Source organism: Cyprinus carpio, chromosome A15, assembly GCF_018340385.1.
Source record: "Cyprinus carpio isolate SPL01 chromosome A15, ASM1834038v1, whole genome shotgun sequence".
Taxonomy (NCBI): domain Eukaryota; kingdom Metazoa; phylum Chordata; class Actinopteri; order Cypriniformes; family Cyprinidae; genus Cyprinus; species Cyprinus carpio.
Window position 1 is genome coordinate 15,361,854 of NC_056586.1, and position 22,352 is coordinate 15,384,205.

The window sequence follows — 22,352 nt, forward strand, 5'->3', positions numbered from 1 at the left end:
GCATTTTCTTTGCATTTGCAGCAAGTAATGTGTAATGTTTTTGTTGCTAAGCATTGATAAAAGAAGCAACTCTACCAAGATGGCTTATTATCATTACATATGTACCTATAATGTCCAAAAATGCTAGGTAGGCATTTTTTTTTGTTCTTTATTTTCACAATAGTGGGCTGCCTCACTAATGCTGTCATTAATGGAGCAGGCAGTTGTTCTAATTAAATGTTACTTGAAATGTGAGGCTTTGGAATCATTACTGAAATATTTACATACACTGACTCACTCAATTAGTATATTCACTGTAAAAAATAATAATAATGGAAAATAAAATAAATTTATGGTTAAAAAAACCATTGTGCCATTGTTTTCAGTAGGCTATTATGGGATATGGCATATTGGTACATTTTACAAATTATAACGGTATATGATACAATTTCAATATAACAAACTACTGGAACTAAAATCTGCTTTTTTCCATAAAATATACTCATATCCATGATGATAATACAGGTGGAAAAATAGAAAAGCACATGAAGAGTTCATGTTAAGTCCATGATGCCCATAAAACATGACCAGTAAAAAACACACATGGCACTGAATTAATCCACTAAATAACATAAAATGAAACATGCTAATGTACAGTACATTACACTCTAAAAAGCACTGGGTTTAAAACAACCCAGTTTGAGTTAGTTTTAACCCAAGGGGTGCGTAAATAGTACAGAACACGTTTGGTTCATTTTACCCATCAAACTGGGTTATTATTTAACCCAGCATTATGTTGATTCATTTTAAGAAGGCCTATACTATCTTATTTTTTACTTTATATGCGAATTAATGTTTACAGATTAACTTTTGTAAAAATAAAAATACAAATAAAAAATAAAAAAATACTCCACACAACCACCGGTTTGCATGCTAACTTCCTTTATTTTCCAAATCATATTTACAGTATAGCATATTTTATATCGTTTTTAATACGTAGGCCATATATATTAACTATATTTAAACTCGTTTAACAAACATTAAAGTAAAGATCATATGGTAATTCAGAAAGTTTACTTACAAAGCAATGAATTTGACAGTATTTTACGGTAAAATTACATTTTGCCGAGTCTTTTTTACACATATGAGCCAATTAAATGATCAAGAATGAGCTACATTTTAATTGCATATGTGATTCAAGTAGATTTGTACCTAGTCATCATGCCACGCTCATGTGTTTGTTGATGATGTTGGGCGCAGTTCGGAGCAGTGGCAGGTAGGTGGCCTGAGGTCGAGCTCCACACGGCGCAGTCGCGCTAAATGGAGTGAACTGACGGATCAGGTAAGCGCTAAGTCAGCCTGTCTGCGACGCCACAACAGGTGAATGAATGTCTGACTGCGACCGAGGCTCTGCTTGGCTGCTACATCCATTAAACGCGACCACATCAAGGGAATAAAGATGTGATGTGAGTTACTTTCGCCGGAATTGTCTGCCTGTAGGTTTTCGACGCGTCGCGGCCACTTCTCCGAGTCACTGCAGGTAAATAAACATCAGCTGGTGACACTCACTGGCCAACAGTCTCTGTATATGACCTACGAGAATAAACAGCTTTACAGTGCGGTTTAGAGGACTATTAACTTACACTCTCGTTTGGTTGACTGTATGTTTTTCCTGATTTAGCTTTCGTTACAACTGCTAATCTGGTGAAATTCATGTTTGTTAAGTGGACGACTATTATCATCTCTAAAAATCGCTTTTTAATGGGTCTACCCGTCGTATACAGTGTTATTGTTTATTATAAAGAGATATTCATTCATTTAAGGTTGGCCAGTTTAATTGTCAAAGGTAATATTTTATTCAAACGTGACTTAAACTTTTATTTTCGTGATATTTAATATTATATAGGCCTATTGCTCTGTATATATATAAATTCGTATCTTATATTTAACTGCAAATATATCTCTGTACTTAAATCTATTGTTTGTTTACACCTCACGTGTCTGGATTGAGCCTCATCAGACTCAACACTTTGCTATTCAACTGACAGATCAAATAGATGACATTATTGTCATTATTTACTCACCCTCATGTCAACCCAAACCTCCAGATTTGTATGACTTCATTTCTTCTGTGAAGTTTGTGGATTTTAGGTGATATTTTAGCCATTCTTTTCAATATACAGACAGTAAACAATGATTGACAGCTGTCAAACTTCAAAATGACAAAAATGTGACTCCTGCTTGTTCTGTATTCCAAGTCTTCTGAAGCCGTACAGTAGCTTTTGTAACAAACAGACTTAAGTTTAAGTTGTTATTCACTGAAATTCTGAATGAGACGACTTGGAATATAGCACACTAGTCATATGAACACATTTTATGACACTTCTGAAGTTTTGAACTGGAGTCCTTAAGCCAGGGTATTCAGTGTAATTTTAAACAGATCAGAACTGAAAAGCTTTTCCAACAGCAACAGCCAAAATGGAGAAATATAATTTGAAACAAGTAAAAAAATATGCAAGTTGGCCATTAGTCCACTCCACCCTTTAAGCATGCCAAACTGGTATCTAATGCATTTTAACATTGTTTTGTTATTTTCTCAATTAATTAAGCTTAAATGCATCTATCCTGTGTTGATGACCTCATCGGTCTGGCGTAAACATTAGCTCAGTCCTTTACCTCCCCAGAGAGATATCTGTTCCTACCTGTAAACTGATTCTTACCTAGCAACGCTTCTGCTTGTTTTCATCTGTTGGGGTGGCAGAGAAGCCTCACTTCACTTTTCTCTCTTAAGGCTAAAAAGGGGTTTCTGCTCTTATTCCCTTAAAACTACACTGTAAAAAAAAAATCCATAAAATAGGTCACAATGTACTGTATTAATACAAAGAAATTGTCTGTATAGATTATTTTTTACAGGTGGTTTACCTTGTATTTTGAATTTTGCACTTTATTGCGCTGTGTTTTAAGGTTTTCGTAAAATTAATGCATAATGTCTTGGCAGAAAATAACTTATTCCTTTTTTTTTTCTTTTCCATTATACAATTTTTTTATTCCGTGTTGTATTCTCATGCTTCCTGAAAATCTGTTTGTGCTGTGCTTGTTTTGATTTAGCCCATTTGTATACTCGATAGAGATTGTTTGGATATTTGTTGTTTTGTAACGGTCCTCTGGCTTACTTGACCCTTTGCCTGTTGTACGATTTTGATTTTGGATATTCCTCTGAACTTGTTGTTTCTTTGTAAATATTTATTGTGAATATTGTAAATAGTTTTGGGAAAGGAAGGAGTCAGACGCCATCTTTTGTTTTTGTAACGTTTGGATCTCTGTTTTTGGATTAGGTAGTTAGGTTAGAGAATTGTATTTTTGTTTGTTTCTTTATTTTGGATAGGTAATTTAGAGGGCTTAATATTTAGAGCATTTTGTTTATTATTTTGGCACCGTCAGCTTTAGGGATATGCCGGTATCAAATTTTCCTGTTGCGATTAATTGATAATGTTAGTTAGTTAACCTTAGTTAATGCATTAACATTCACAATGAGCAATAGCTACATTTACTACAGAAGTTACTAATCTTTGTTAAAAAAAAATAAAAGTCTTAGCTCATGTTAGCTCATTAAATAACAAAGTTGCAACTTTTGATTTGAATGTGTTATTAAATATTGGAATACCTAAGATTAATGAATGTTCAGAAGAATTTTTCATTGGCAGTTTGTTAACTAATGAAGCCCTAATGTAAAGTGTTAATGAACAATAAAGAATCAAAACACTTTCAAACAATATCTAGGGCATGTTGTAGTCCAGATTAAAATGGAAAAAATGTATGGAAATGTATAAACATTATTTTATATTATTTAAATGTTTAGAAAGTAGCAGCTGCTTTTATTTATGGGGTTTCCAGGGTAAGGACTGCATTTTCTGCAGTTTAGCGCCATCTGCTGTCAGAGAGTGAATGTGCTTTCATTCAGCGCGTCTCTCACGTGTTCCTCCATGTGCTTCTCATGCATGCTTGTTTACATCAGAGAGGCACACTCTCTTTAAAGCAGCATACAGCGGTGTTGTGCATTTTGACCAGTTGATGGGAAAAGTATTCTTAAAATGCATTCCAAATTCTGAATAATTTGTAATATATAATTATTCTCGGTATTTAGAAGATAACAATATCGCGCATATTCGTTACCGCGATATATACCGCATTACCGAATATCGGCACATGTCTAGTCAGCTTCTGAAACTGGACTCCCAAATAAAAATTCAAAAGAAGTTGATCGTTTACACTCGTTATTTCCATGTTACGCCCTACCCCTAGACGGGGTGTAACATGGAAATTGGGGGCTCGTCGTTTCTTGCTAAATTGGTAGCTCATCCATTTCGTCCGTTCCAGTGGAAAGTAGTGAGTTGTTTAGTTATTCTGTTGTGGTTTCTCTTTGACTGGGATTTTTCTTTTGGTAAGAGAGGAGTTACAGCAATAAGTATGTCATCCAAATTTGAACTCGATAAATTTACGATTGCGCCGACAGTAGAACAATTGGAGAAATGTCGTAAAGACGATTTGTTAGTCATAGCAGATTTCTATGATATAGTTGTACCTCGAAATGCATTGAAGAAAGAGATTAAGGCAGCACTGCACACAGAGCTTGAAAAACAGAACATTTTACCTAGTGAGAGTGTAGTTACAGGTGTTGCAGCAACTTCGCTATCTGAAGATTTGTAAACTGCGGAGGCAGAATTCAAGTCCTAAGATGCAGCTTGCATAGATCCTGTTGATCCTTCTCTGGTAAAAGACCCCTTACTGGCCATCAGGTTGAAAGAACTGGAAGTGGAGCTAACCCGAAGCCAATACAAAAGTCAGCTGTTGCATGTCCGAGCCGTAGAGCTTGAGACACAGCGAGACGTCCAGGTGAAAGAGCTGGAGCTCGAAGTAAAGTTTGGGCAGGCTAAGCAGTTAAAATCTCCAGTGTTACGGGGAAATACTCCTGTGCAGACGCCGGTAATCACTTCTCCTTATCTTCCTGCAACATTGCCTGTGCCTAAGGTAAGTCCTGACACTGATGTTGATACTAGTAAACAAATTTCATTAGTCCCTACGTTTAGAGAACGTGAAGTTGACATGTATTTCACTGTGTTTGAGCGCATTGCAGCCACGTTAAAGTGGCCGAGAAATATTTGGCCTTTATTGTCGCAGTGCAAACTTGTTGGGAAGGTGCAAGAGGTATGTTCGACGTTGACACTTGAAGCATGAATTATGATTCGGTTAAAGTGACTGTATTAAGAGCATACGAATTTGTTCCAGAAGCGTACCGTCAAATATTTAGGGCTCATTTGAAAAACCCCAGTCAAACATTTGTCGAATTTGCAAGTGAGAAGACTACATTGTTTGATAAGCAAAGTCACTACTTTTGAGCAGTTAAAAGAACTAATTTTGATGGTAGAGTTCAAAAAACTGCGTTTCAGAAAAAGTTTAATCTTTGACTGAAGCTTCGGTTTTTGCAGATGAATTTGAATTTGAATTTTCAGTCCCCATGTTTGTCACGTCGCACTGTTGTGAATAGCAACTATAGTTCTAAGAGTGCAGATGCTGTGTCCCCAGGTAATCACACAACTGATTTATCATTGACGTCAAGAGAATGTTTTTATTGCCATGAAAGAGGACATTTTGATTGCTGTTTGTCCTGCATTACAGAGGAAAAGCCAGAGGAAGGCTCAGAATGCATTGAAGTCTGTAGCTTTTGTGTGCACTCATTCTCCTGACTCATTACCCTCTATTGATCCTACATTTGAATCTTTTGTTTGTGAAGGTGTAGTGTCATTGTCTGAATCAGATTCAAATTCTAGACCAGTACGTATTCTTCGGGATACTGGTGCTGCACAAACCTTCATCTTGGCAGATGTACTTCCATTTTCAGCACAGACTAGTTGTAACTCAGAAGTACTAGTTCAAGGAATAGAACTTGGTGTTGTAAGAGTTCCTTTGCATACTGTGTACTTGCGTTCAGACATTGTGACTGGTTCAGTTAAAGTGGCTATATGTAATGAGCTACCAGTGAGGGGTATAGCTCTAATTCTTGGAAATGATTTGGCTGTAAGTAAAGTTGTTTGTCTTCCTGAAGTTACTGAAGTCCCTAGTGTACCTCAGAATGATCTGTTAATTAAAAAAATTTCCAAGTGTATTTCATTCATGTGTTGTTTCATGTGTTTGTGCACAGGCGCGTAAATTCGACATTGAGATTGATCTCTCTGATACATTCATGAATTCAAATGTTGGTGACACTGAAGACACGCATGTGGAAGCTTGTAGGCCTATACAAAATTTAAAGCTGGAACCCAAATTCGATTTCCCATTTGACAAGAGACAGCTGATGGAGGCACAAAATGCTGATGATACTTTGAAGACATGTTTTTCTGCTGCGGTTGACAAAGCTGAGATAGCTGACCATACAAGATTGGAGCTCTGTGTTCCAGGTAGTCGTTCCTAAGTCATATCGAGAACATGTACTGAGTGTGGTGCAAGACCATGAGTTGTCCTGACATTTGGGTATTAAGAAGACCTACCATAATCTTCTTAAACATTTTTTCTGGCCTTGAATGAAGTCTGCTGTTACCCAGTGTTGTCGATCGTGCCATGAGTGTCAGGTTGCTGGAAAACCAAACCAAGTTATTCCTCCAGCTCCCTTGAAACCCATTCCTGTAATGAGTGAACCATTTGAGAAACTAGTTATTGATTGTGTCGGTCCTTTGCCAAGAATTAAACCTGGTCACTCATATCTGTTAATGCTGATGTGTTCTGATACTAGATTCCCTGAAGCCGTTAACTAAAGACTCCATAGTGAAGTTCTGTACAACATTTGGTCTTCCAAAATTCATTCAGTCCGATCAAGGATCCAACTTTATGTCAAGGCTAATGAAAGAGTTGAGTATTAAACACTGTACATCTAGTGCTTACCATCCACAGTCCCAAGGTGTCCTCGAAAGATTTCACCAAACTCTTAAAACTATGATCAGAACTTACTGTCTCCAACATGAGAAAGATTGGGATGAGCAGATTCCTCTTCTGTTGTTTGCTGTTCGCAACACCACTCAGGAATCCCTTGGTTTTGCTCCGGCTGTGTTAGTCTTCGGCGATACCCTTCGTGGTCCATTAAAATTGTTGCAAGAGCAATTACTTTCAGGAGGTCTGCCAGGGTTTTCTTCTCAGAGTGTCCTAGATCATGTAAGTTCATTTTGTGAGCACTTGCATTCTGTGTGGAAGTTAGCACAACAGTCCTTGTCAGCTTCCCAAACCCGTATGAAGGGAACATTAAAAAAAAAGACTGTTCAACGCTCATTTGAAGTAGGCGATCAAGTTCTTGTGTTGCTAACTTTGCCTGGCTCTGCACTACAGGCAAAGTTCACCGGACCATATGTGATTGAAGAAAAGTTGAATTCCAATTTCAGGTGGAATGATAACTGTCAGTGTGCATTTGTTTCTTTGAAGAGTCTGTTATGTAGTTCTCCTGTTCTAGCTGCTCCTGACTTCAGTCGACCTTTCAAACTTTAAGTGGATGCCAGTGGAAATGGTGCGGGTGCTGTCCTATTACAAGACGACCAAGGAATTGACCATCCCGTATGTTACTACTCTAAAAAATTTTAATCGTTATCAAGTAAACTATAGTACCATTGAAAAGGAAGCCCTAGCTCTTTTATTGGCTCTACAACATTTTGAAGTATATATTGGTTCTAGTCCATAACCCATTGCTGTATATACTGACCATAATCCCCTTGTTTTTCTCCAAAGAATGTGTAACAAAAACCAGAGACTCATGCGTTAGTCACTCGTCTGTCAGAGGATTAATTTGCCAATCAATTACAAGAAGGGTGCTAACAACGTGAAAGCAGATTCTCTGTCCAGGTGTTAATTGTAAAATATGTAAAACATGTTTACTCTTATATGTGGGGGTGTTACGACCCTATAGTTTTTTTTGTGTGTGTTTTGGTTTGTTGGTTTGTGTGTGTCTGCCCAGGTTGCTGCTGATTAGTTCCTGCAGATTCATTGCTGTTGTCCTCTGATTGGTCTTCTCTCCTTTAATAGAGATGACAGCATTTCCTTTAAGGGGGGGGCCATTTTGTGAACCATGCTGTTTGTGCTGTGCTTGTGTTGATTTACCCCATTTGTATACTAGATAGAGATTGTTTGGATATTTGTTGTTTTGTAACGGTCCTCTGGCTTATTCGACCCTTTGCATGTTGTACGATTTTGATTTTGGATATTCCTCTGAACTTTATGTTTTTTTATAAATATTTATTGTGAATATTGTAAATAGTTTTGGGAAAGTCAGACGCCATCTTTTGTTTTTGTAAAGGTTGGATCTCTGTTTTTGGATTAGGTAGTTAGCTTAGAGAATTGTATTTTTGTTTGTTTCTTTATTTTGGATAGGTATTTTAGAGGGCTTAATATTTAGACCATTTTTTTTATTATTTTGGCAATGTCAGCTCCGGAAAGTGGACTCCCAAATAAAAATTTTGATAAAAAAGTTGATCATTCACACTTGTTTTTCCATGTTACGCTCTACCCCTAGACGGGGCGTAACAGACATAGAAGCAACATAAACACCCATTTACACAGATTGTTTGGAAAAAAAAGTCTGATATCTGATAAGCAGTTTATACAGTAACTTAATTCTCTCATGCTCAACAAGGTTGCATTTAGTTGATCAGAAAACAGTAAAAGCAGTAATATTGTGAAATATTGACAATTTAAAATATAATGTAATTTATTCCTGTGATGGCAAAGCTGAATTTTCAACAGCCATTAGTCCAGTGTTCAGTGTCACATGATCCTTCAGAAATCATTCTAATATGCTGATTTGTTGCTCAAGAAACATTTATTATCAATATTGAAAACAGATGTGCTGCTTATGTTTTTTGGAAACCGTGATGAATTGTTTCATGATACTTTGAATCAAAAGTTTAGAAGAACAGCATTTATTTGAAATTTTGTAACATTTTAAATGCCTTTATTTTTGCTCAATTTATTGTGTGCATGATAAAAAATGTTTCTTCATATAACAAAGTTTGAACTATATGTAATGAACTATATGTATAAAAAAAAAAAAAAACTTTGAATAATCATTTGCATCGTCAACACAATACTCAATATAGTAAATCAGAAATCATGTTACTTTCTGATAAGACCTACAGTTATGCAGCAGAAATTTTGAATTTTGTGTTATTTTGAAAGTTATAATGCACTCCTGCATGCTGTGTGAAAAAGGCCTTGGGGTCATGCTCAATTTGCACATTGAATGCATGTTAATTAATACTAAATGCATATTTTCCTGTTTAGGGACTGAGTGTCAGACATGTTGTCAGGGGAGGAAATCTTATGCAGCACCCAGCAGGTGATTTCAGGGCTGGAGGCTCTGCGTGGAGAGAACCGCACGCTGCTGGACAGCCTGCAGGAAACGCTCCAGAGCCAGACGCCCAGCGAGAGCACTAGCCTGGAGCAGGAGAAGACAAACATCATTTTAGAGTCTCTGGAGAGGATTGAACTGGGCCTAGGAGAGGCGCAGGTGAGCGGCGCAGTCATCTTCAGTCACTTTCTGTCCCATTAAGAGCATTTCCCCTCACCCTAGCTGTCTATTTCCCGCTCATCCAGGTGATGATGGCACTGTCAGCACACTTGGGCTCCTTGGAGGCAGAGAAGCAGAAGTTGCGTGCTCAGGTGCGGAGGTTGTGCCAGGAGAACCAGTGGCTGAGGGACGAGCTGGCCCGGGCCCAGCAGCAGGTACAGGAGCGGGAACAGGAAGTGGTTACTTTAGAGGAGCAGAACAGACACCTGCAGTTCATGAGCAGCATCCGCAAGTACGACCACCCTATGGTAAGGGTTCATCTTGAAAACATTCATATGGTTAATACATTTAGGTTCTTATGCTAAACATTTGTTCTAGACTAGCTTTGTAGATATGGGGTTTTGTTTGTTTGTTTTTAATAAGAAAATGGCAAACAATTAAATGCACACAATTAAGTAATATTTGACAAAATTACATCAGTGTTTTTTTGTCATTTATTTTTTTATTTAATTTCATATTTAATCCCAGGCATATTTTTCACTGCGGTTATTTCTGATAAATAAGTACACAATTTTTTTTATGTTTTATATATTTTATAACTTTTAAGGGTGTAGAATTGTGTTGTGGAAATGACGGAGCAGCAGTGAAACAATCGCAATCTGTGAAAAATCTTTATATTTACAATTATATTTATTTGTATAGTTATGTTTATTTTATTTTCTGTTTGGATTATCATAGCTTTAAACATAATGTAATGAATATTTTCATGATGGATTTTCATATTTTATCTAAAACAATGCCATACAAAATGGCATTTAATAAGGAGGAAAAATAAATGTGTGGCATAACATCGCATTTAGTCAGTCTGACCTTCATATAACAAGAAAAGGTTGAGATCTGAAAAATCAACATTTGGGACATAAAAGTACCAGAAGTAAAAAAAATTAAACAAAAAACCACCCACCTTTTTGATCTGAAGGCCCCCCATTGACCCCCATATAAACAAAGATATTTCCGTATTTCTACTGTAATTATGACAAAGCTGCTTGTTTTCAAACTTTTTTTACTAACAAAATCTATGAGTATTCATGTATTAAATTAAAATGATTCATTTTGTGATTTCAAGAACTGTGTTCTTCAATAAAAACAAATAAGAAAAAAGAAAAAAAATTGCATTTACATTTTGATTTTCTTATGTTTCTTAGCATTTTAATTTAGTTCAGAATGATGCGATTTTAATATATTAATAATAATTTACTCATTTAAATAAGTCATCCTGCCCTCTTGGAGTGCTGTAGCCCCCTTGTGGGCCCTGAACTGATGATTGGGAGGCACTGGTCTATTCAGAATATCAAATCGTACACTCATGACATGTTCATGCTGTTTGTTTCTTACAGGAGGATAAAGATTCTAATTCAGGGAAGGAGTCCCTTGATGATCTCTTTCCAAGTGAAGAAGAGGAGCAGTCACACAGTACGGCAATCCTCACAGATCACAGCTGTTCCTTTACACATTTGTTTACAGAGCTTGCCATGTCAGCTGTTAGAGCAAGCAAGGTTTAGGACAGTGTTAGGTTTCAACCACAGTTAGGATTTACCATAACCACAACTAGAATTTTAACTTCTTAAAGATTATTTCGATATGTTTTTTATTTAGAGAAAAGTAGAGGTCAGGATATTGAGAAATGTCACAAGATTGGTTTGAACTCATGATCATCAAAGCCCAATCTATCGGAGCATGTGCGCATGTGTCTCATCGCAACTCTTGTATTTGCAGTGTCTCAGCCGCGCAGTAGTGCCGCCGCTGCTGCTGCCCAACAGGGAGGATATGAGATCCCTGCCCGACTCCGAACTCTCCACAACCTGGTGATCCAGTACGCCTCTCAGGGCCGCTATGAGGTGGCCGTGCCGCTCTGCAAGCAAGCTCTGGAGGACCTGGAGAAATCCTCGGGCCACAGCCACCCGGATGTTGCTACCATGCTCAATATTCTGGCTTTAGTGTACAGGTCACTTCTGTAGAACATCACGCATTCATTTAACCTTAAGTGTAAATAAAATTATGAATCTGTATTAAATTATAATCTTCATAATAACATTAATGTTATGCTCTACAGGGATCAGAACAAATACAAGGAAGCTGCCAGTCTCCTTAATGATGCATTGGCCATCCGTGAGAAGACACTAGGCATGGACCATCCAGCAGTATGTACTGTTTGAAGATGTAATATGATACTGTTATAGTTTGTTTTTCTTTTTTTTTATTTTTTTTATTTGGAAAGTCAATAATGTCAAACATGCGATCTATATACATTAGATCCCTTTCCTTGAGTTTATGTTTGTGTTTGTAGGTGGCAGCTACTCTGAATAATCTGGCTGTGTTGTATGGAAAAAGGGGGAAGTATAAAGAGGCAGAGCCGCTGTGTAAAAGAGCTCTGGAGATCAGAGAAAAGGTACAGCTGCAAGATCAGATCATGATCAGATCACCTGTACATTAGCATTCAAAAGCTTGCGGCCAGTAAGATTTCTTTTTGAAAGAAAATACATTTATTTAACAAGGATGCATTAAAGTGATCAAAAGTGATATACATTACATTTGTAAAAAAAAAAAAAAAATCGGTTTCAAATAACTTGCTGAAAAAATATTGTGTATTGCACAAAAATACTAAGTAGCACAACTGTTTTCAACATTGATAATAAGAAGAAATTTTTCTTGAGTAGCAAATCATCTATTGTAATAATGGTTTTATAATGACTTTATCCTTATCCAGTAAATCAAGAACTACTGGAAAAGTCATGGAGCCTTTAAATATTGCTGTGGCCTTGGAGTCAAAAAGGTTGAGAACCACTGGCTTAGTCTAAATATCTTGCCTATCGTTGTTTATTGACAGGTGCTTGGGACTGATCACCCCGATGTAGCCAAACAGCTGAATAACTTAGCCCTCCTATGCCAGAACCAGGGCAAATACCAGGAGGTGGAGCAGTACTATGAACGTGCGCTGCACATTTACCAGAACCAGCTGGGTCCAGACGATGCCAACGTGGCCAAGACCAAGAATAACCTGGTCAGGATCGTGTTTTAATAATGATGGTAGTAGTTTATTATGCATGCTATATAATATACTATTCATGTGCTCTTCAGGCCTCCTGTTACCTCAAGCAGGGCAAGTACAGGCAAGCTGAGGCTCTTTATAAAGAGATTCTGACTCGTGCTCATGAGAAGGAGTTCGGCTCAGTGGAGGGTGAAGTGAATTTTCTATATACAATAGTTTGACCTACTAAACTATCCAACAGTAAATTAATATTTTCACATCTATAAAGGGGATGGACGGCCAGTTTGGATACATACAGAGGAGGGAAGCTCAAGGCAGGTATGTTTCTGATCCAAATGTGTATGTTTTATGAGCTGGAGGAGCTTTTTAATGTACTTTTTCTTCTGTGTGTGCACTGTAGGATGGTCTGGGAAGTCTGAAGCGCAGTGGATCGTTTACCAAGCTCCGGGAATCCATAAGACGAAGCAGCGAAAAACTTGTTCAGAAACTGAAAGGAGTTGGAACACAGGAAACAGCCCCTCGAGCTGCTGGGTAATGATATTGTGCTTATAGTTCAGCTCTCGTCACTTTTTGTGTAGAAGAGAGCAGTATTTTTAACTACTCGTTTGTTTTTAAACAGGATGAAGAGAGCCAATTCTCTAAATGTTCTTAATGTGAGTCTCAAAGAGAGTCAAGAGGCTGCTGTGGTAAGTCTTTGCTTTCAAATTTGCTCAAGTATCTTACATTCACCAAGGCTGCATTTATTTGATCATTTATTTTGATACAGTAAAATTTGATATTGTGAAACAACTGAAAATGTTTTCTATTTGAATATATTTTAAAATGTAATCTCTGATGGCAAAGCTGAATTTTCAGAAATCAATCTAATATGATGATTTGGTGCTCACAACAAATTTCTTATTATTATCAATGTTGAAAACAGTTGTACTGCTTAATATTTTTGTGGAAACTGATATTTGGGTTTCTTCAGGATTCTTTGATTAAAAGTGACAGTGAAGACATAATGTAACAAAAGATTTGTATTTCAAATAAAGGCTGTTCTTTTGAACTTTCTATTAATCAATTTAATGTATCCTTGCTGAATACAATTATTTTCTTCACTTTTGAAGGGTGGTGAATAATTTTACAGTAAGCAGGAATTAGTTAGAGATTGATTAACAGATAATGAAAGTCTATTTTGTCTTTTCAGAAGTCCAAGAGGCTGACAGACTCACGGGGTCTGAGTTCCAGCACGCAGAGTTTAGCCCGCCGCGCGTCTCTAAGCGGTGAGACAGCTAACTTTCAGACAAGCCATATGACATCAGGACTCTGGGGCAATGCACACATCTGACTGGTCTGTAATAACTGCAAAGATTATATTTGACAATAATATGAGGACTAGTACGTGACGATGAATGCAGGCCTCCATGAGACTCACACTTTATAGCAGTCTGTTAAAGTGCTCCTAGAAAAGGAAAGCACACTTTGGCTTTACGAAAATATTTTTTACACCGTGTAAAAATCAGTTTAATCTACTTTAAAAGCCAGTTGTAATATAAAATGTCAGAAATTTATAATTTATTACATTTCAAAGATAATCAAGATGTTTGATAATCAGACTATCCTATATTACAGACAGGGTGCAGGTTTTTTTCATTGAAAGTGCTGTCACATCTTTTTTGCTCAGCAGATTTTTGCAGGCAAAAACTAGTCATTTAAATAGGGATCCATGCATGCAGGAGTTTCGTGTGAGGACAAAAAAAGCTCCCCACTCAGGTTTCACTCATGTTCAGGTTGGTCGCCACGTTGACCAACAGGAAGCTTGTGTTGTGAAAGTCTCTATTTTATGAGCATAATTCATTGATTTTGCTAATGTTAATGCACCTCAACAGTTTACTTAGAATATTGGAGCAATATGTGACAGATTCCATGTCCTCACACAGACATGCAAAAGAATTATAATATTGGAACTGAACAATTTGCACCTTAAATCTTCACTTCTAAATGCACTTAACTCAATGAATTGTAATCCATGATGTTACATTCCAAGATGCATGTAAGGTATGCTGTTGTACGTGCTAATTTGTATGTTTCTGAGTTAATATCAACCAATTGTGGTACGACTTGTGCCTATAAAATAAGGGACTTCTGATTTTTCAATTTCAAGCACATGTTGTACTTTATATATTCACATGCTGTGCTATTGCTTTAGTTTAAGTTCTTTTTATCAATAGGCAGGATTTTATATTAGCAGAATTTCAGGGTACTAATACAAGGTATGTGACTTGAATCTAGCTAGTGGATGTAGTTACTGAGAGGTTAGGCATCAATGAGCAGTTACATAATCTAAACCGCTGTACATGTTATATTGTTGAATCATGTTACATATTCCACGAGCTTAGGCAATATATTTATATACTGAATGTTGCTGATGAACCAAATAAAATTGTTCTACCTCTGTTAAAATCAAAAAGTGTTTTCAGATAATTAGGTGCTTGACAGCTGATATGGACCAATCAATAGCTGGTATCCAACTCCTGCCGTCCTTCAGTTGTTTCCCCTTAATTGAGTGTGCTTGTGTGCCCTCTACAGCTGCTTTTGAGACAGCATGTTTCTCTTCAAACAGTAAAGAACGACACTGGCTAAAAAAACAGCATTTATTAATGCTTCTCTGGGATTGTTGTAGAAAACACCATATTAAAGAATCATTAGAAAAAAAAACACATATTTACATATCTGCCAGACTTTGTTCACTTTGAGACTTCAGGCTTGTTGAGCGATCTGAGCAATTTTCTGAAGCATGTCCTCAGACTGCAGTTGTTCCAGGGTCAGCAGAGACAGACCCAACTGATCCTCCTGCCACACAAACATGACACAAAGACTCTTCATTCAACATCAATGAGAACATGCACCTCACAACCTCATCCCTGCAAACGTATCATTGTGCTCTCTCTGCTTTTGGTTTTGTTTTAGAAAGAATTGAACTCTAAACTGACTGAATGAACACACACTAAGCATGAGAGGTTTAGATGACTGAACAGGCTGAGGAAGGTTAATGTTGACCTTACCCGTCTGAAGGGCTGGGCCATCTGTCGAAGAAAGTGCTTGCTTAACTGCACAGTCTCATCAATGGTCAGATTCAGGCTTCCATCTGTAAGGTGTTCCTGGATCCAGCGGGGCAGCTTTCCTCGCTTATCCACTCGTGCGTAACGCTGAGGGAAACACATCAATTAAACAACTAAGAAAAAAAATAATAATCATGCTACCTTCTCACTAGTTTATTTACCTTGTCTGCAAAGATCATCAGGCCGTAGTCTGTTTTGCCTCGAATGGCTCTGCCCACACACTGAGCCGCATGGCGCATCGCATCAAACGTCAGAAAGTCATTTTCCCGGATTTGAAATTGGTCTCTGAGGTATTCCAGCCGTGCCTAATAACAAAACAAAAAAAAAGGACAGGTCAGGGTATTTTTATTAATTACAAAATGAATTAGAAATCTTCAAAATTAGAATCTGGGAGAAACAGCTCTACAAACCTTGAGGATTCGGCTCTGGGTATAAACATATGGCACTCCAAACATGATAACGGCACGACCATAATGATGAACTGGTGGTTGAAAAGAAAAACTGATGAACAAACGTTTACACTTGATTCTTTTAAAGAATTTGATGATTAAAACAGGGTTTCTGCAGGTACATTTTTTAAGACTGATAAAGACTAGGCAAAGAAAATTTAAGGAATAAATGGAAGGAGACAAATGAATTCATCAAAATTAAGTTCGATTAAAACAAGAAAAATTATCTGCCAAAGGGTCAGAAAGATCAATTTAATTCAAAGGGAAAACAAGATTATTTTTCTGACCCCATTAGCAGATATTTTGTTTTTGCTTAGCACCTATTAGTCTTCATTTTGCATCTCTAGTAAATTTATCTTGATTTAAGCATCTTTAGATATTTGTACTGGGGAAAAAAAAGACTAAAGTACTGAGGAAGATATACATTTTTTGCAGTGCATGCAACATTTAATGCCATGACTTTATGAATGTAACACTTTCTGCTCCTATTTAAGACCTTTCTAAGGCCTTAATTTATGGAAGGGCGAATTAATACTTTTTAAGACCTGTAGAAAATCTGTATAAAGACCTGTAGAAAATCTGTATCTGTATAAACTTTGCAAAAAATTAAAGGGACTAGTATGCACCAAAGTCAATGCCCTCTGACACTTTCCCTCTTGCCACTGAAAGCAGAATTGCTCCTCTGCCGTTCTCACAGGCCTGAAAGTGAAAGATAACAAAAGTGATTACTTTCATACAGGGCACCTAAAATAAAGCCACATTACACAACACGATTAAAGAAAACAGGATTAGGGAGCATTAAAAACCCAATGTTTATTGACCTCTTGATACTTCTCCAGGGCCATGCTGGTCTCAGCTGCATCCTGGGTTTCTATGAAATGTTTCTTTGGATGTTCTCTAAGATGCCCTACAAATCCAGCAAGAGAATTAGTTATGCTTATCTTACAAGCACTTTCAATGATCTGAGAAAGAATCAAATGTGCATACCTGTTCATACCATGAGGCCACAATGTTCTCCATGTAAATGTAGCTTGTGAAAAATGCAACGATTCCAGCAGGGACAATGGCAGACATTTCCAGCAGCAGGTTTCCATAGTTCCGGATCACAGCTATGGGATGTATTTTAAATAAAAGAGTTACCTTTTTACTGCACTCGGAAAATAAGTCAGTAATATAACCAAAATCACAAAACAACTTACCAAAGTCTTCTCTGGTCTCAAACTTGGAGGTCATCGCTACCTGATCATTCCCTCAGCCAACAATCTGAAAGTTGGGAAAAATAATATTGTCTGAACTGGTAAAAAAAAAAAAAAAATCAAGAAATACAATATTGTTATTATTGAAGGAAATACAGTTCTTAAAACTTCTACAATCACAAAATGAATTGTGGTTAATACATTTATTATATCAATACTCTCAGTTAATAAAAAAGAACAAGCAACTTTGTCAGCAGAAATATCAAAAAATATTTTTTGCCTATATGCCAGTACTGTGTCAGACAAGCCTCTGAGTCAAAAAGACTGAAAACCACTGATTTAATGTGTCTTTAAAAGATACCAGTCCAGCATATCTTCATTCAAAACTGTAATATGTAAATATTTGCATAATTGCTTTTTTCAAATTGTAAACTACACACAGTCATAACTCACAAGAGGGCACAGGCAGGTTCGTGCCAGTGTCATGGTGAAAGATGCCATAGTGACTGGGCGGAAATCAAGGATGCGTGGGTAGATGTCCAGCGGAGAGAGTGTCTATTTAGAGAGAGAATCAACAATGCTCTTAAATCAAATAATTGCGAACTCAAAATAGTGAAGCTTCTAAAACAAATAACTGCAGAAGATTGAACTAATATTTGTATTTCGCAACAAAACTAGATGTGTAGACTACTGATGCTGAATGAAAGGTTCCCCATTTTAAACCAATTAACAAGCTAAAGCAAACCCATTTTAAATGCGACTTGCACACTTAAGGTGAAAGTGGAGTGTGTCTTACACAGATGGCATGAGTGTTACAGAGGGATTATAATGAAGAGATTAGTGAGCAGGGTGTAATCTAATATTCATGGAAAGATTGGGCATATGGATTGAGGAGCGCAGCTTACCCCTGATGTGATAATGACTGATTGAAAGCGCCCAAACACTGGCTTTATGGCGATAGAGGGGTCCATGCAACTGCACAGAAATAAATCCAGAGTTAGTGATGAAGACATTTCATAGAAAACATGACAAATTGTATTAGAGCATAATTAATGTACCTGAAGTGAAGAACAGGATTCGCTATTGTTGGCGTTCTGTCTTCAAAGGGCTCAATGATGATGGTGAAGCCTAAAAGAGAATGATAACACATAAAAACTCACTTTTGCTGGAAATCATTATTAGATTGAGAAGAGTTTGAGATATTAGTGGTGTTTCAGTGTGGTCACATACATTTCACGGGCCTAAAAAGGACAACGGCATCCAATTTGAACCCAATGCAAAATTGTTTGCCCTTACGCAAAATTCCCAGTCACATGGATTCTCTTTGGAATTACTGGATTTCTCTTGTGCATATTTATAGAACAATATTTAATGTGACCACAGCTTTATGGTGGGAGGAGGGCAGGACGAGGCTTTGTTACCTTTGCTGTAGGTGCTGACAAGTGTGGCAAAGTGTGAGATCAGGGTAACGGCTGAGAAGTCAGCAATGTCTGCAATCTCCAGCGTCCTCAGCAGTGATCGCAGCCTCTCGGCACAAAATCTGGAAGTGGATTAAATATACATTTAGACTGGGGTGAATATGTTGCTTTATTACTTATTAATGACCATCAGTACTTCCAGTATGAGACGGCTTTCTTTTACTCACCTCAGGGGTTTGCGGTCAATGCAGACCTTCTCATAGATGTCTTTGAGGAACTGAGGAGCGCTCTCCTGCACCACATGATGGATCCGCAAACGTGCCTTCAGGTACTCGAGAAAGCGCTTCATAAAGCCCCTAAAGTGCTCTGCAGTGCGGATGCTGCCAGGTACAGCCTCTGTAGTGAGAGTCACACATGTCAAATATATTTGGATACTTAAAACAAACTTCATTAACAAAAATATTGAAACAAATGGGATTTAAAAAAAATTTAAGAAAAATTTTCACAAAAGTAGTCTGTTAGGTTTCATATCATAGAACAGACATTGTATTTTTATTGTTCAATCAAGACATTTTCTGGTTGTCAAACAGGGAGGATGACTTTATACATCAGCTGTAATTGACCTTGGGTCCAGCTGGTTGTAAACCATCACCAAAATGTCTCAGTTAAGTTACTTTTGAGAAATATGACGTGTTTGCAGATGGTACTTGGTTTGATATCTTGTATTTATTGCAAAGACAGACATTTTTGTGACTTAAGTCCAAATACTTTAGAGCTTGTTGTAGATAATAAAAGTGACCTTGGAGGATTTCATCTGGCAGAACTGGGTTGGACAGATACACGTCAGTTTCTCTGGCAACATTTGCTTCTTTAAGACCTTCAACTAATCTCCTGTATTCTTCTCGCAGTTTGGCAGCATCTGTTTCTTTAATTCTTTAAAAGAACACAAACCGAATACAGGAAATTAAAGGCATTCCTCATGTAGTAATAAATTAAAATACTAATGAATTCACTCTCGTAATGTTGACGCTCATGGAATCAATACACACATTATCTTAAAGAAACAATATCAGCTTAAATAACCGTGATCTGTCTACATGATATGGGTGACCGTGACAAGCTCTGTGATTTTCTACTGACCGATGTTGTGAGCCTCGTCAAACACAACTACAGATTTCTTTGCAAGCTCTTTCGAGACCAGGTCTGCAATTTTTGGATCTAGTAAGTAATGGTAGCTGTACACTACAATGTTTGCGTGAAGAATCTGAAAGAAAAAACATGAAATCAACAACAATGAATTGCATGCACAGCAAACATCCACCATACTAAATCTAGCAAAGTACTCACTGCATAACGTGCCAGGAAGTATGGACACCAGCCTTTTCTACGACCAAAGTCCTTCAGATCATCCAAGTTATATATACCAGGCGCAATGGGCACCTGTCTGCCTACTGCATCAAATTCCTGCATACAGGGAAACAATTGATTTAATGTTAGTTAAATATTTGATTTACAATTATATTTGAATTAAATGTGTTTTATATTTTTTTTTAATATTGTGATCAAAGCAAATTACAATTTGAAAAAAAAAAAATGTTTCATATACTTAAATACAATAAAACATATTGTAACTCCTTGCATTCAGGACACCAAAAAGGTGACTTAGGACACAATTACACATATTGTGCTGGCATTGTGAAGGGAAAAAAGTAAATTAAAGCCAAAAAAAGCTTCATACTTCATAGAATGGCAGACAGGTTGACTTGGATTACTGTGATGCTGAGCTCGAATATAGGATGCTGTCAGACTGTGACACTTTCCATCTACTTCTTTTCCAAACCGTAGGGAGCTCACCTGTAATCACACATTCACTTCCACTTAATGAGTTCACCTGCACAAAAAACCACTGAAACCACACACAAAGCTTCTACCTCTGGATGAATGCACAGATTTTTCCGTGAAGAAAGTACCAGTGCAAGGAAGTCATTTTTCGCTTCTGTTTGCTTTGTATAATAATCCATTAGTTTCCTTAGCTCCTCCACAACCTGACAGGAGAACAGAGAGGTTACAGAAAAGACATATTTTCATATCTGAAAAGCAATTTCAAATTAAGTAATGAATTATGCAGTGTATAATATTGAATACCTTCTCTATCTCAGGCACAGTGCGAGAACAGTAGACAAGCTTTGTGACTTCTAAAGGGTAAGCCTGCAAGAAATGAAAATATAAATCAAATTACATGCAGTTATCAGACTGTCATTATAGTGAAGTTTCAAATTATGTAACACGGTCATTCAGAAATCCCTCACCTTCTGGTAAGCAATGATGAGTGAAAGAAGAGAAATAGTTTTTCCTGTTCCTGAGGGCATCTCGAGAACTCCATGACCCTTTGCAAATATAATAAAAGTGGGAAACAGATAGATAGACAGATAGATATTATCCATTTCTTTGGGGTTTTAAATTACTTTTAACCTTTACTATGTAACCATGTTGTCTCTCAATTAATATAAGACTATAAAAACTGCATGCATGATTGACTGAACTTTATTATTCTCCAATGTGGAAATTTTATAAATAATAATAAATAAATTATAATAATAATAATTCTAACATAAGATGCTTACACTTATTTAATAGCATTCAATATCCTAACTGTTACTGGTATAATTAAAGAAAAAAATAATAATTCTACACAAATTAAAATAAAATGCCGTTTAAACCAGATATAGCACATTACATTGTGTGATAGTTTTGGCCTGGAGTGAAATGTCATGTCAGCTACCCATATTGTTAACATGTTACATATATGACAATATTGGCTTAATGAATGGATTCTAACACACCTTTGCATCCAGCGTCCTCTTCAGCTCAAGCATGTACGAGTATTGTTCAGGATAAATGTAGTCATACGGAAAGTAGACTAATAACCCGTCGATATTCAGCCTGAATGGATATAATGGAAACTTCTGGTCACTAAACAACGGTGAGCAGTATTACCTGCACATTTGCAGCAGTGCTACTAACTTAGTCCACATATTGACATTTTACCGTTTTACTCACTTCATGTTTGCTGTACTTATACTTTACAGCACTAGCGTGTTTCTCGAAGTCAGTTTTCTATGGTTTCGAATATTTATATAGCTGTACATTTAACTGTCATGTGAATTACATAACGAGCTTCTATCGATTTATACAGGCGTTTTTAGTAGCACGAAAATATGTCGCAACCAATGTGCGTCAGGTATTTTGCTTCTGTGATTGGTTGTTCCGCTTGAAAACCCTCCCCAGTCTGACAGCTTATTGGATGATACGCATGTCAATTCAACTTTTAGCGGAAGAACATTTCGAGCCATCGGGGTTAGACCACAGTGTTAGACCTAAATAATCGAGAAGAAGATCGAACTAAACTTTCAAACAAAATAAATGCATAAATAAAAAATAACAACAATAATAAAATATTCATATATTCTGCATGACAGGTTATACTTTCCTACCATCAGTTATTTTAAAGAGTGTAGTGTAAATATTTAAAATAATAAATAAGAATCATTTTAATTTAAATAATAGTTTTACAAAATTTTGTAAATAAGTGTATTTTCTATTAAATAATTATTAT

At 36.8% G+C, this 22,352-nt stretch overlaps 1 protein-coding gene and 1 pseudogene across 1 annotated transcript; one reads left to right on the forward strand and one right to left on the reverse strand.

Moving 5' to 3' along the window:
• Positions 1–1,228: 1,228 nt before the first annotated feature.
• LOC109087854 (kinesin light chain 1-like) lies at positions 1,229–15,269 on the forward strand. The gene is made up of 13 exons (XM_042771170.1): positions 1,229–1,519; positions 9,295–9,520; positions 9,607–9,828; positions 10,918–10,993; positions 11,297–11,525; positions 11,634–11,721; positions 11,868–11,969; positions 12,408–12,581; positions 12,659–12,758; positions 12,838–12,887; positions 12,970–13,100; positions 13,189–13,255; positions 13,759–15,269. Exons 2-13 carry the CDS (start codon positions 9,311–9,313, stop codon positions 13,897–13,899), a joined length of 1,590 nt encoding a protein of 529 aa, XP_042627104.1. The 5' UTR covers positions 1,229–1,519; positions 9,295–9,310; the 3' UTR covers positions 13,900–15,269.
• On the reverse strand, positions 15,192–22,208 carry LOC109087852 (annotated as a pseudogene).
• Between the last annotated feature and the right edge of the window lie 144 nt (positions 22,209–22,352).

Excerpts from the sequence above, each read along its gene's own strand:
- LOC109087854 (XM_042771170.1), top strand. The coding sequence starts at position 9,311 with ATGTTGTCAGGGGAGGAAATCTTATGCAGCACCCAGCAGGTGATTTCA. Across the intron at positions 12,582-12,658 it reads CCAAGACCAAGAATAACCTG|GCCTCCTGTTACCTCAAGCA; the intron begins GTCAGGATCGTG and ends TGTGCTCTTCAG. Across the intron at positions 13,101-13,188 it reads ACAGCCCCTCGAGCTGCTGG|GATGAAGAGAGCCAATTCTC; the intron begins GTAATGATATTG and ends GTTTTTAAACAG.